Here is a 13915-nt window from a genome sequence, read left to right as displayed (position 1 = left end):
AAAAAAAAGAAAGAAAGAAAGAAAAGAAAAGAGAAAGGAAAATATGAGACTATTAAAAAAATAAAAATAAAAAGAGAAAATTAGCAAGTGATAACTTTAGACATCCTCCCTGAACACAACTCATTCTCTCCCCTGCTATTTAGGTCATGAGCACACGGATCAGGGCTTGTCACAGTGGAATGATTGCATCATCTCTATTTGTGGTGATGATACGTCATCAGTTCTCTGAAGGAGTCCCACTTTCATGTAACTTTACACAAAAGTAATATTAAATGCTTACCTAATGGAATATATTTTTAAATTATACATAATCTTCATCTAAGTAAGACAAAAAATTTAAAAAGTCCTCTGACAGACAAGGTTATGATTGTTAGTTCTGAAGATTGGAGGGAAGAAAGGGAGGTAAGGAGGGAGAAAATGTTAATATAAAACGCAATGGAGGCAGGGGGCGGTGGCTCACACATGTAATCCCAGCAGCTTGAGAGGCCAAGGCAGGTGGATCACGAGGTCAGGAGTTCGAGACCAGCCTGGCCAACATGGTGAAATTCCGTCTCTACTAAAAATATAAAAAATTAGCCAGGCATGGTGGCATGTGCCTGTAATCTCCGGTACTTGGGAAGCTGAGGCAGGACAATTGCTTAAGCCTGGGAGGCAGACGTTGCAGTGAGCCAAGATCGTACCACTGCACTCCAGCCTGGGCAAAAGAAGGAGACTCCCTCTTGGGGTCGGGGGGAGGCAATGGTATCCCCAGGACGTATTTAATTTGGCCTCCAGAATACTGGCAAAGATTTAAAATATGAGATTCCACATAAATATCCAGATATTTTACTTCTCTCAGAAAACAAAAACCAGAAATCTGTCTAGCACCTTGAGCCCCGCATTTCTGCATGAAAATAGTTGGCTGGAGACAAGTCTTGGGCTGAATCCTGGATAGCCCATTCACCACCCCACAAGCCCACTTCACTACTACTGTATCCCCGACACCAAGGTCAATGGCAATTACCATTTATTATTATACTTGCCCTGGTTTTTGCCTACACCCAGTCAGCGTTACTCGTGCATATTATTTAATGGTACTCACTGACCATGAGGGTATTTGAGCTTGGAACCCCTGGCTTCAGCCTGATAGAGTCCTTTACACCTCCAAGGCACTGAACATCTTTAATTTGCATATTACAGTTCATGCAGTCCCTGAGCCAATGAGAACTATGCCTCTGAGGTGCTTGCCTCAGAGTAGGGTCGGGAACTTGTTTCTGCCTCTAAGATAGTATTCCAGAAAATGTGAAATATCCTCACCAGCTAGCACCTTGACTGATTCCCACCCCGTTCCCAGGCCATGAATCCTGGTGTTGCTTGAGTGAGTCCTGCCTCTCTGATATTATAGCCCCGCTTGAAACAGTTGGCCAGGGAAACCAACGCCGCCCTCCCAGTCCTGGCTACTAGTAACCTCTCACCTAGAAAAGGAATCCTGCCATATTGAGCTCAAGGGATCCTTCCTATTTAGACCAGCAAGGTTTAATATGGTAGTCACTTAGCAACATTGAAATGTGCCTAGTCCCAAATAAGATATGCTGTAAGTATAAAATACACATGGAGTTTCAAAGACAGGATAAAATAAGGCATATAAACTATTATATTAGTAATTTTACTTTATTTTTTTGAGGGAGGGTCTCACTCTATCACCCAGGCTGGAGAGCAGTGGCATAATTTTGGCTCACTGCAGCCTCAACCTCCCAGGCTCAAGTGATCCTCCCACCTCAGCCTCCTGGGTAGCTGACACTACAGGCATGTGTCATCTTGCCTGGCTTTTTAAATTATCTTTTTGTAGAGACGGGCTGTCACTCTGTGGCCTAGGTTGGTCTCCAACTCCTGGCCTCAAGGGATCCTCCCACCTCAGCCTCCCAAAGTGCTGAGATTACAGGTGTGAGCCACCATACCTGGCCTCATATTAGTAAATTTATATTAATTATATGTTGAAATGACAATATTTTAGATAAATTGGATTAAACTACATTATAATTAATTTCACCTGTGTCCTTTCATTTTATTGTGGCTACTAGAAAATTTAAAATTACTTATATGTATATATAAAATTACATATGTATATATGTATATAAAATTACATATATATATGGCTCATACTCTAGTTCAATTGGATAGTGCTACTTTGAACTGCAAAGTCAAAGCAACACTTGCAGCCAATCCCACATGAGTGAAGGCTCTGTTCCACTAGCTGGAAGGCAAGGGATTGTACTATACCACCTCTTTGGGTGGCTTTCTGTTGAAGGATTCTCCTTTTCTACATGCTATTCTTCATTTCTAATTAAATTTGCTAAATTCCCATGGCTATGTGTGGGAATGAGTATGAGAGTGTTGGTGTTTTGGTGTGTCCAAATGCACACTTGCATGTGGGAAGTCTTAATGAAACACTAACGTGGAAGTATGTGTTTTCGCCAGTGAAAAAGAAGAGAACTCTGATAGGTAGGAAACCTCAATGTGATCTACTATCTCCTACTCTCTCTCTAAAACAGAGTGTGCCAACCACAGGCAGTTGGGCCAACTCTGTCATCCAGAGGTTCTAGAAACAGAGATACTGAGGAGAAGTGGGGCGGGAGTCTCTTAGTAAAACCTAGGTATCCGTTTTCAAAAGGTAACTAAAAAGTTGGTGGGTGGGGAACCAAGCCTGGAGGTGGTAATGCAGGGCTTTTCATAGTCCATTTAAACCAATCTGAATCACAGAAATTTTCAATTATCTAAAACTTAAAGCAGTTACTCGCACTAATGCAACCACTTTTGGTAAATAAAGTATTGCCATTTGTGTCAACTGGCCTGGCCTGCTCTTGTGAGTCACCAGGGCTTGTTTTTTGGTGGTAACTGTTTAGAGACAAATGAATCATGAGAAGACCTTGCTGCCCAAAGTGTGGTCGTGGACCAGCAGCAGTAGTCGCACCTGGAACCTTGTTAGGCAAATTCTTGGATCCTGCCCCAAACACAAAACAACAAAACAAAACAAAACCCTTGTTAAAATGCAATGAGAATCTGCCTTTTAACAAGAAGATGCTCATGTGATTCATTTACCCATGTAAATTTGAGAAGTACCTGAAGTTTAACCTTCTGACTATATTCATTCACTTAACTAACTTTTTTGGTAAATAAACAATGGCAGCCAGCCTTTCATCTGAGTTAGAGTCTCTGGAATTTGCCCCTTTGGGGATCTTCCTGTTTTTCTTTTTCTGTAGACTGTAGCTAATTATACAGAATGTTTTTCAAGTAAATCAGTGGTTCCAGGTGGTTCTTGGATACGAGCCCTGTAAAAAAAAAAAAGCTATAAAAGGCCAGCTATTTCTCTTATAAGTTTCCAACTTAAGTATTCCCTGAGGCAAACAGCTTCAGCACAAGGGAGGCAAATAATTTTACAGTAAAGAGATGAGTATCTGTGTAACTACTACACTACCCTCATATACATCAAAATAAGGGGGGAGATTCCCAAAATCAACTTTTAGAATGTCACACCCTGACACAAGGGACTTTTACACCAAAACTGAGAAAAACAAGTTTAATCTGCATACTTTTCATATTAGTTAAAATTCTTCTACTGCCAAAAAACCTCCTGCTGTAAATTTTTTTAAATCTTCCATTATCCTTTAATTGTTTTTATAACCTTCCCAGAGCTTATATTACCACTGTGATTATCTGATAAGATCTCATTCTATTTACTCTGACCAAGGAGCAAAAGAAAACACACAATGAGAATATTGAGTATTTTGAAGCAAGACATTAACTCTTCAGTGAAATTGTTTGCAAGGGAGCTGCGAGGTTCAAACATAAAGTCTCAAAGACTGTAAAAACAGGTTCCCAGACCAAACTGAGGGTCAGGCTGCTATTTCTTGTGGCTCAATAACGAGATGCAGATGAACTGGGGAGGAAGAGAGTTTTATTTTCTGCAACTGGTTACAGGGAGAAAGCCTGGAAATTATCGCCAGAACAATTCAAAATTACAAAGTTTTCCAGAGCTTATATTCCTTCAAAGCTATATGTCTACGTGTAAGTGGGCATTCATCTAAAGATATAAATGATTAACTTCTTTTAATCTATAACGAGGTCTGAGTCCTGAAGACCTTCTTCTGGAGCCTCAGTAAGTTTATCTAATCTAAATAAATGGGTCTAGGTGCTGAGGTGAGTACCCTTATCTGTCTCCTGCTAAATCATAAAGGTTTGGGGAGTTCCCTTAGACCCCAATAAACTTGTTTGTGGAGGCCTGGGGAGTTTCTTCAGATCCCCAATAAAACTTGTTTAATCCTAAAAGGGTCCTGTTAAGAATTCATTCGTTATCTTGTCATGCTCCAAGGCCCAGGAAAAGCCTACGCAAAACTCTTGGTGGGCTCTTTGTTATATTCCAGCCTTTGGATAAGAGCACTGGTCAATCAGCTTTTAATGTTTAACCTAGCTACTCAGTCAGTGCTGGGACAGTTGTGATGGAGCCCTGCATTAGTGAGATCTGGCCTACCACAAATGTACTTAGATATGGTATTACAAAGCAAACTTGAGTGCATAATACATAATCATGTATATTATGTATCAATAATGACTGTACTGATACATAATACCAACCATTTGGTATTATTGTATATCACCACATGATACCAATCATTTGAACAATCATGACATAACAATGCCTTTGACCTTAAATTCAGTGATTATTGACCACCTGCATCCAAGCTGCTCATATATTTTTATCTGATTGACTACATGGATTGTTATTAATCATACCTGGATCTTTTATTTCATGACATTTGTAAAATATAATTCATCAAAAAAGAGATGCAGACGAAAAAACCTGGCCAAATCCAAATTTCTAATTCAAAATACACCTTTCTCAGCAGTGAAAAAACAAATAAACTGATTTTTAAAAAAATAGGCAAAAGACCTGACTGGACATTTTTTTAAAGAAGACATATAAACAGCAGGTATATGAAAAGGTTTTCATCACTAATCATCAGGGAAATGCAAATCAAACCATAATGAAATATCACTTCACTACTTCTTAGGATGGCTGTGATCAAAAATTTAAGAGGTAGGCGTTGGCAAGGTATTCCCGGAATAAAAAGGGAATGCTCTTATGCTGTTGGTAAGAATGTAAACTGGTACAGCCATTATGGAAAATGGCATGGAAAATCTTCAAAAAATTAAAAATAGGACTACCATTCAAATCCAGCCATCCCACTACTGGGTATATATCCAGAGTAAGTGAAATCAATATATGGAAGAAAGCTCTGCACTCTCATGTTTATTGCAGCATTATTCATAATAGCCAAGTTAAGGAATAAACCTAAATATCCTTCAATGGATGAATAGATAAGAAAAATGTGGTATGTGTGTAACTATGTGTGTGTGTGACACACAATGGATTAATATTCAGCCTTATACGAAGAAAATCCTGCCTTTTGCAACAACACAGATAAAGCTGGAGGACATTATGCTAAGTGAAATAAGCCAGACACAGAAAGACAATATATGTAGAATCTTTACATAAACGTTAAAATATAGAAGCAGAAGTTGCCACGGGCTAGGGGCAGGGAAATAGGGAGATGTTGATCAAAGGGTACAAACCTCTAGTTCTAAGATGAATAAGTTCTGGGAATCTAAAATATGGCATGGTGACTATAGTTACTAATAATGTATTATATACTTGAATTTGCTAAGAGTAAATCTTAAGAGTCCTTACACCCTCACACACACAAACAGTGGTAAATAAGTGTGGCGACAGATGTGTTCATTTGATTGTGGCAATCATTTCACAATGTATGTCAAATCATCATGTTGTATGCTTTGTGTTTGTTTTGAAATGGAGTCTCACTCTGTCGCCCAAGCTAGAGTACAGTGGCATGATCTCGGCTCACTACAACCTCCACCCTCCCAGGTTCAAGCGATTCTCCTGCCTCAGCCTCCCAAGTGGATGGGATTACAGGCACCCGCCACCATGCCAGGCTAATTTTTGTATTTTTTTTAGTAGAGATGAGGTTTTACCATGTTGGCCAGGCTGGCCTTGAACCTCCTGACCTCAAGTGATCTGCCCACCTTGGCGTCCCAAAGTGCTAGAATTACAGGCATGAGCCACTGTGCCCGGCCGTATACTTTTTGAATATATACAATTGTTGTTAGTCAAATGCACCTCAATAAAGCTAAAAGAAAAAAATAAACCTTCCAATTCAGTTAAAACAGATGGGGAAGAACACATTGCCACAGTGATGAGTCTCTCTTTAAACTCATGACCTGAAACCACCTACACCTGGACATGCCTGCCTTCAAGCAGCTACACCATATTCTCAATTCATTCACTCTCCCACTCCCCTGGACAACTACATACCTTCTCTCTCCTCTAATCTTCAATACTTGCTCACTCATCCTCACTCTCATTTGATGACTTTTCTTCCTATTTCACTGAGAAGTTGAAGGAATCTGAAGACTATCCACAAGCCCCTACCACTTGGAAGGCTGACATTAGCCTGCTGAATATACCTTTGTCAGATCTGACTAAATTGCATTATTTTTTACTAGCTGGGGAGCCCCACTTACCATCTCCTTCTTATCTTTCTGGAAGTGCACATCTACAAACATCTTTCCAACAACATAAGGGAGGGCGCTTTCAATAAAGTTAACACATTTGTCCCATTGAGGCAGCAAAGTTGTGGTCCCCTGGATTACCTGTGGGAGATAATTGATCCAGATTAAACTTCATTTGGATAAAACCCATGGCTGAAAAAAATTCAAACAGCCTGAAGAAAACAGTCTATGAAACATTGCATACCCTAACCCATATATGTGTGTCAGATAGTAGAGACAAAGATAAAATAACTGAAGAAGAAGAAAAAAATATGCTTGTACCCATCATATTGAAAACTAAATGAAAATGCTTTAGGCCAGGTGCAGTGGCTCATGTCTGTAATCCCAGCACTTTGAGAAGCCCAGATGGGCAGATCACCTGAGGTCAGGAGTTGGAGACCAGTCTGGCCAACATGGTGAAACCACATGTCTACTAAAAATACAACAATTAGGCATAGTGGCACATGTCTGTAATCCCAGCTACTTGGGAGGCCGAGGTGGGAGCACTGCGTGAACCCAGGAGGCAGAGGTTGCAATGAGCCAAGATCAGGCCATTGCACTCCAGCCTAGACAATGGAGTCGGACTGTCTAAAAAAAAAAAAAAAAAAAAAAAAAAAAAAAAAAAAAAAAAAAAAAAAAAAAAAAAAAAAAAAAAAAAAAAAAAAAAAAAAAAAAAAAAAAAAAAAAAAAAAAAAAAAAAGAAGAAGGAGAAAGAAAAAAATGTTTTAACAGTTAAAATAATACATTTCTCCTTTCTTCCCAATTTTACCCATTAAACAAAGAATCTGGACAATGGTATCACTTTTCTGCAGTCAGCAGGGACATGAGAGGATGTTATTCAAGTGTCCAGATAGTAGTTAATATCTACTGAGAACTGAAGTTCCACTAAGAAGGTCTAGAATCAATGGGTATTCAAAGTTCCTGCCCAATGAGGGTTTCCTTGCTCTGAGTAGCACACTCAACAAGGCAGAGCAGGAGAACATGACCCACCATGAACACAGGGAGCATATTTACATTGTGTCACAGCAAAAAATACACTGGTAAACAAGTAAAATACAGATGGAAATGCTTTGCCCATCTGTTGCAATTATACCATTACAAGAAAACATTTACAAACAGGTAAGAAGGTTCCCAAGCAGGCCCTGGAAGGCTCAGAGGTTTATTCTTGGGGATAAAAGCAGAGAAATAAATATAAAGTTGCCCTTGGAAGTTGGGGTGCAGGCAGGGAGGAAGGGAGGCCCTGAGAATGGTGGCCAGAAGTGTCCTTTACACAATGTTAGAGCCAGGTTGTTTTGAGGAATGGGATTAAGGCTTAATTTCATCTATTCTTCCTCTGATTTCTGGTAACCTCTCTCAGAGGTAAGGGATGAATCTATTTTTAAAATCTGTAGAGAAAGAGATCCTACAAACTTCTTCAGCAATTCAATATTATATTTAGCACTTCGTGCTCAAGAAACGTCCCCTCATACCTAACCTTAAATGTTCAGACACTGCTTCTTACACCTCTCTCTCATTGTCTTCACAGTAGGGGTGGAAAGCAGCCGGGCATCATCTTTTATGTGATTCATGGGAGTTAAAAATACACACACACACACTCTACTTGTTTTGTATCTTAATCCATTGTTATGACCTAAATATACATATATATATATATTTGTTTTATGCTGTTCTCTGTAAAAATACTTTTTTTTTTTTTTTGAGACAGAGTCTCCTTCTGTTGCCCAGGCTAGAGTGCAGTGGTGTCATCTCAGCTCACTGCAGCTTCTGACTCCTGGATTCAAGCAATTCTCCTGCCTCAGCCTCCCGAGTAGCTGGGACTACAGGCGTGTGCCACCATGCCCGGCTAATTGATGTATTTTTCATAGAGATGGGTTTTCACCATGTTGGCCAGGCTGGTCTTGAACTCCTGACCTCAAACAGTTTGCCCGCCTTGGCCTCCCGAAGTGCTGGGATTACAGGCATGAGCCACTGCATCCAGCCCTAAAGTAAATTTATATGCTAGTGACTTTATAGGGTCAAAGCATATCCAAAATAACTGCACTACAGAGAAATGGCCCACTAAGAATTTCTATACTTACTAGTTCCTCTAATAACTAGAATTTCTCTTGAATGAAATCATTGCTTATAAGATTCACCATTTACTTAACTTTAAATTGATAGAAAAACAAAAACTGTTTTAAAGATACAAAACCCTTACGGCCTCTAGTGGTAGGAGAATTAGTCAGACATAAGCCTCAAAAACAAAGATGAGAACATGGGTATAAACTGGGAGGCAAGCAAGGGTGGGAGAGAAGCAAAGATTAAAGAGTGGCTCATGCCTTTCATCCCAGCACTTTGGGAGGCTGAGGTGGGAGGATCACATGAGCTCTGGAGTTCAATACACACCTGGGCAACATGTCGAGACCCCATCTCTAATAAAAACAAATAAAGAGCCAGGGAGAGAAAAAGAGCAGGGAGAGGAAAACCATCTCAGTTCAGCGAGGTCTCAGAGAAAACTAAATTGGAGCCTCTTGGACCTAGCAGAGGATAGATGCAAAGATGGAAGGTACAGGTAAAGTTTAAGACAAAATTATTTCCAAATTGAAAATGAAACTCTGTCATCTAATACCACTATCATGCACATTTTAAATATTCAGAATACTGAAAATAAAAGATAGTTACAAATATATCACAAAGAAATATTAAAATTATAATTACAGTGACCCAGTTGAAAACTCTGGGGGAAATGGGAATACACTGATAAGACGGAGAAGTTTGAAAACAATGTGTGGCCTCAAGTATTTCCCTAAATATCTTTATACAAACCATCAAAGTAGAGCTTGAGTGTTCCTTGCCATATGTAATTTATACCTAAATAAAAATAAATAAGGCACACACACACAAAACAATAGAGTTTGGGCTACAAACTCCCTCTGTCTAATCCGTAAAGGTGGTTTTTATTGGATCAGTTAATATATGAACCATTCCAGCATAAAGTTATCCAGTGATGTAACACTGCAACCTTCTTAAACTTACCCTTGAGAATTCCAGCCATCTATACTGAAAGCGTCTGCTAAGGTTTGGAATTCTGGAATAAACCATTCTCCACACCAAATAGTTGGCAATGGTCCTGTTAACAGAGAGAGATGCCCATTTATTGTATTTTAGGTCAATATCTGATACTCTGCAGAACACCTTGACAAAAACAGTTGGCAAAGCTCTACCGAGAGACCTCTTGCTCATACAAAAACGCCAAACTTTCACTTGAGAAATGACATAAGATGATACAATGTCAATAAGCACGACCAAAATTGGCTTGCTTTTCGCCACCAAACAGAGATAGATGAAGGAAAGATGCCAGCCCCGGCCCTCAGAGTGAACATTTTGCTTTCACTCTCAGGGTATAGAGTCCACTGTTACACAGCCTTTCAGGTCTGGAAATTCTGAGTACCTTCACATTACAGCAGATCCTCAAGTAGCATCATTTCATTCAACATCCTTTTGTTTTACAGTTGATAAGAAAAAAAATCAATTCTGGGCCAGGGTCACTGTGTGGAGTTTGCACATTCCCCCCAGGTCTGCACAGGTTTTGTCTGGGTACTCTGGTTTCCTCCCACATTCCAAAGATGGTCCTGTTAGGTTAATCGGCATGTCTACATGTTCCCAGCGTATGAGTGGCTGCACCCTGCGACGGGATGGAGTCCGAGTCAGGGATGGTTCCCGCCTGGTGCCCTGAGCTGCCTAGATAGGTTCCAGCACCTGCAACCCTGAACTGGAATAACTGGGCTAATAATTATCTTACTTGCTTTTATTTGTCTTTCTTAAATGTATGTATAGCTCACATGTATTCAGTGTTTAATATTAGAAGTGTTTTGGTCTTCATTTAGAAGTTTGGTGATGTTTTTATGAGCAAGAATATGCCATAGGAACTTAACCCCTGTTTACATCAATTAGCCTATGGTAAAAATTGCTTTCATTATCTGTCGTTTTGCTTAAAGTCACAATTTCCAAGAACCTATCAATGATGTTAAGTGAGGACTTACTGGATTAGGTGACTTGATAAAATGCCTATGTATTCTTTGCCTTTAGAAACTACAGCAAAATAATGCCAAGTATCTAATTTTGCACCCTGATTCTATGCTTACTAAATACGTGAGTTTGGACAAGTCACTTAAGGTCTCTGATTTTATCTTTCCTTATCATACAATGGGGTTGATCCCTACCTTATAGGGTTGTTGTAGGATTCAGATAAATAACAAAATGCTTGACAAAGAGTAAATTTCTAGGTTTTGTTGCCTTTCACTTCCAAATATATGAACAACCTCATAAGCTAATGTCATGTTTAAGATACATATTTTTTTAATCTGTTAAATGTTAAGGGTTGCCTTTTTCTATAAGCAAAAGATGACCTAACCTCAGAAGAATGTGTGATCTGAGTTAATTCCTAACTCAATAGTGATGATGGATTTTTAATGATCCATTCCCCTCCCAGCTGTGCCATTACCATGGTAACTAATCACACACAATCCTGAAAGGGCTTTCTGGTCAGCCAGTTACATGAGAGCAGTATGACATGACGCTAAAAGCCCATCAAGAACAAACCACACTCTCATTTATATGGCATTCTGACACGGTGGACATGCACTCCTACTAGTAAAAGACTTTTCAGCATACACACCCAATACATAGATGTTTAATTCCTATGGAGATATACTAATAGACTAATAGGAATATTTTTAACAAATACAAAAACAGAAATTTCCAAAGATGAGGTAAAATTAACTTTAAAATCTTCAAAAGTCATTAATTAATCCTTCAAACACCATTGGGTTAATTTTTCAAGACATAGTGTCCATATAGGATTTGGTTAATACAACGGTGACAATGAATATAAATGCACATTTCTTAGAGTCTACTTGACCATTTCAAAAATTTATGACATGTCATTGTCAAATTGCCATTGTCCTTCTTACTGTTAGACCACCATTGTATTTCTCTTGTCATCTGGCTAACCAACATCACGTAACAGCCTGGGAGAAGGGTCACTTCTGCCAGTTTCTAACTGTTCTCTTGTGTTTACATCAACAGTAGTCATTTCAATTCTTGTTTCTCTGCAAGAATGTTTTAAGTGACTTATCTACATTGTAAGTAGTAAACCAGATAAACTACATAATAAAATTCATAAATCTGCAGGTATATGCAAACAGCTCTTTTTTTTTTTTTTTTTTTTTTAGACGGAGGCTCATTCTGTTGCCCAGGCTGGAGCACAATGGTGCCATCTCCACTCACTGCAAACTCTGCCTCCGGGGTTCAAGCAGTTCTCCTGCCTCAGCCTCCTGAGTAGGTGGATTTACAGACACCTGCCACCACACGTGGCTAATTTTTGTATTTTTAGTAGAGATAGGGTTTTACCATGTTGGTCAGGCTGGTCTCAAACTCCTGACCTCAGGTTATCTGCCCTCCTCAGCTTCCCAAAGTGCTGGGATTACAGGTGTGAGCCACCACACTGGCCAAGATTATTTTTAACATATTGAATGAAAACAAGCCAGTGAGGGTGACAGTGCCCCTCTCACATGTTCCATATGGATCAGATTAAGGGTCCACAGCCATCAATATAGAACTCAATAAAGCCTAATTATTTTTCTTTATAAAGTTTTCCTATTTCAATAGCTTTTGGGATATAAGTGGCTTTGGGTTATATGGATACACTGTATAGTGATGAAGTCTGAGATTTAGTGCACCTGTCACCCAATCTGTAGTTTTTTATCCCTCAACCCCTTCCCAACCTTCCTGATTCTGAGTCTCCAAAGACCATTATACCACTCTTTTAAATTTAAAAAATAAAGATATACAAGTTCTAAAATGTTCTTCTCAGACCTAATAGATCTTGTTAGGGTATGCATATTCCCCAAAGATACCACCACCCTAATTAGCAAAGTCTAGCCCTTGCCCATCTCTGCTGAGGCCACTATAATAAATGCAGTTTGGGGTCATTCCTTTGGCTCTTTTGCCTACATCTCTACTCCTTAATAGGACAAGAGTGCTCACTGAGCACTTAGTGTTGGCCAAGTATTGTTCCAGATGCCATGAGGAACGTAAAGAAATAAGAACCCAACACCTACAGTTAGAAAACTCAAAATCCAGCTGGGAACACACGACTTCAGACTTCAGCTTGTTCATGTAATCAGTTAATTGAAGGGACACACTGTAAGTATATAAGGGATCATTCATTCAATCAATACATCCTGAGCACCCACATATACACTACGTGATGGGGAGATGGAGAGTCCCTAATTTCCTGAAACATTTTGCTGAGCAGGGGACATGATTCAAGTGCATAATGATTTGGTAGACCCTAACGCCCAAAAGTACGTGCCAGACACTTCACCGTAAGGACGGCACACTTCAAACTGAGGGCTAAGAGTAAGCTACATGACAGGAGTATGCTGAAAGGTTAAAACACAATGATGTTGCAAATAGGAACGTGAACTCTAGACAGACTAAATAACGGTGGAATCGGCTGATGTGTTGGAGAGGATGGTGAGCAAGATTATCACTCAAGATGTGGGAAAAAAGGCCAGCCACACTGGGAAGACGCAGACAGTGACCAGGGTACAGTGTCTAGCACATCAATGAGCCGATCCTGGTACTAGTGCAAGGACTGTAAGTTTTCTTTCTTTCTAAAATATCGCTTGCCAGGTGTGTGAACCATGCTGGATCCATAGGTGGAGATGAGGAGGTCAACAGCCAGCAGATGTCCTTTCATGAATTCAAAAGATATTCCCTCAAGGGGGTGGTGATGAGCCTGAATAACTGGGGAAGTTGTTAGGGGGCCCGATGGTGGTGGTGGAAGAGGCAGTATGGCAAAGTACACTGGGGTTTGACACATAGGAGCCCTTCCAGCTCACCTGAAATCATCCCTTTTAGGCATCTCACATTAACTATGATCTTCACAGTGCTGCTGTAAGAGAGATATTATTATACCCATTTTATATATGAGGAAACTCCAGGCTTAGAACCATTAAGTAAACTCACAATCACATATTTGGACAGTCTCAAACTAGTAGAATCACCTGGGGAAGTTTTTAAAAGTCCACATGCCTAGGCGACCCCAGGCCAATTAAGTCACAATCTCTAAAGTGGGACCCAGCATAAATATTGCTCATAAATCTCCTCAGCTAAGTCCAATATGAGGCCAAGTTGAAGAACCACTGTAATAAGGAATGGATGCCAGACCAGACCCAGGTGTGTCTAACTCTAAAGCCTGCATGATTTTCCCTATGCCACACAGTGATAAATTAAAGCCTCTAATTTTTTTTTTTTTTTTTTTTTT

At 39.7% G+C, this 13915-nt stretch overlaps 1 protein-coding gene across 1 annotated transcript in view; it reads right to left on the bottom strand.

The window, feature by feature from the left end:
* The window catches only part of PHEX (phosphate regulating endopeptidase homolog X-linked), a 218083-nt gene that overhangs the window by 128296 nt on the left and 75872 nt on the right, over positions 1-13915 (bottom strand). The window contains exons 10-11 of the mRNA XM_017540697.2: positions 9619-9712; positions 6577-6705 (exon numbers count right to left, since the gene is read on the bottom strand). Coding sequence (XP_017396186.1) covers positions 6577-6705; positions 9619-9712 — 223 coding nt within the window. The remainder of the gene's footprint in view (positions 1-6576; positions 6706-9618; positions 9713-13915) is intronic.

This window comes from Cebus imitator, unplaced genomic scaffold (assembly GCF_001604975.1).
Source record: "Cebus imitator isolate Cc_AM_T3 unplaced genomic scaffold, Cebus_imitator-1.0 Scaffold128, whole genome shotgun sequence".
NCBI classification, from domain to species: domain Eukaryota; kingdom Metazoa; phylum Chordata; class Mammalia; order Primates; family Cebidae; genus Cebus; species Cebus imitator.
Note: the sequence above shows the minus strand (reverse complement) of the source record. Positions and strands in the feature narration are given on the sequence as shown.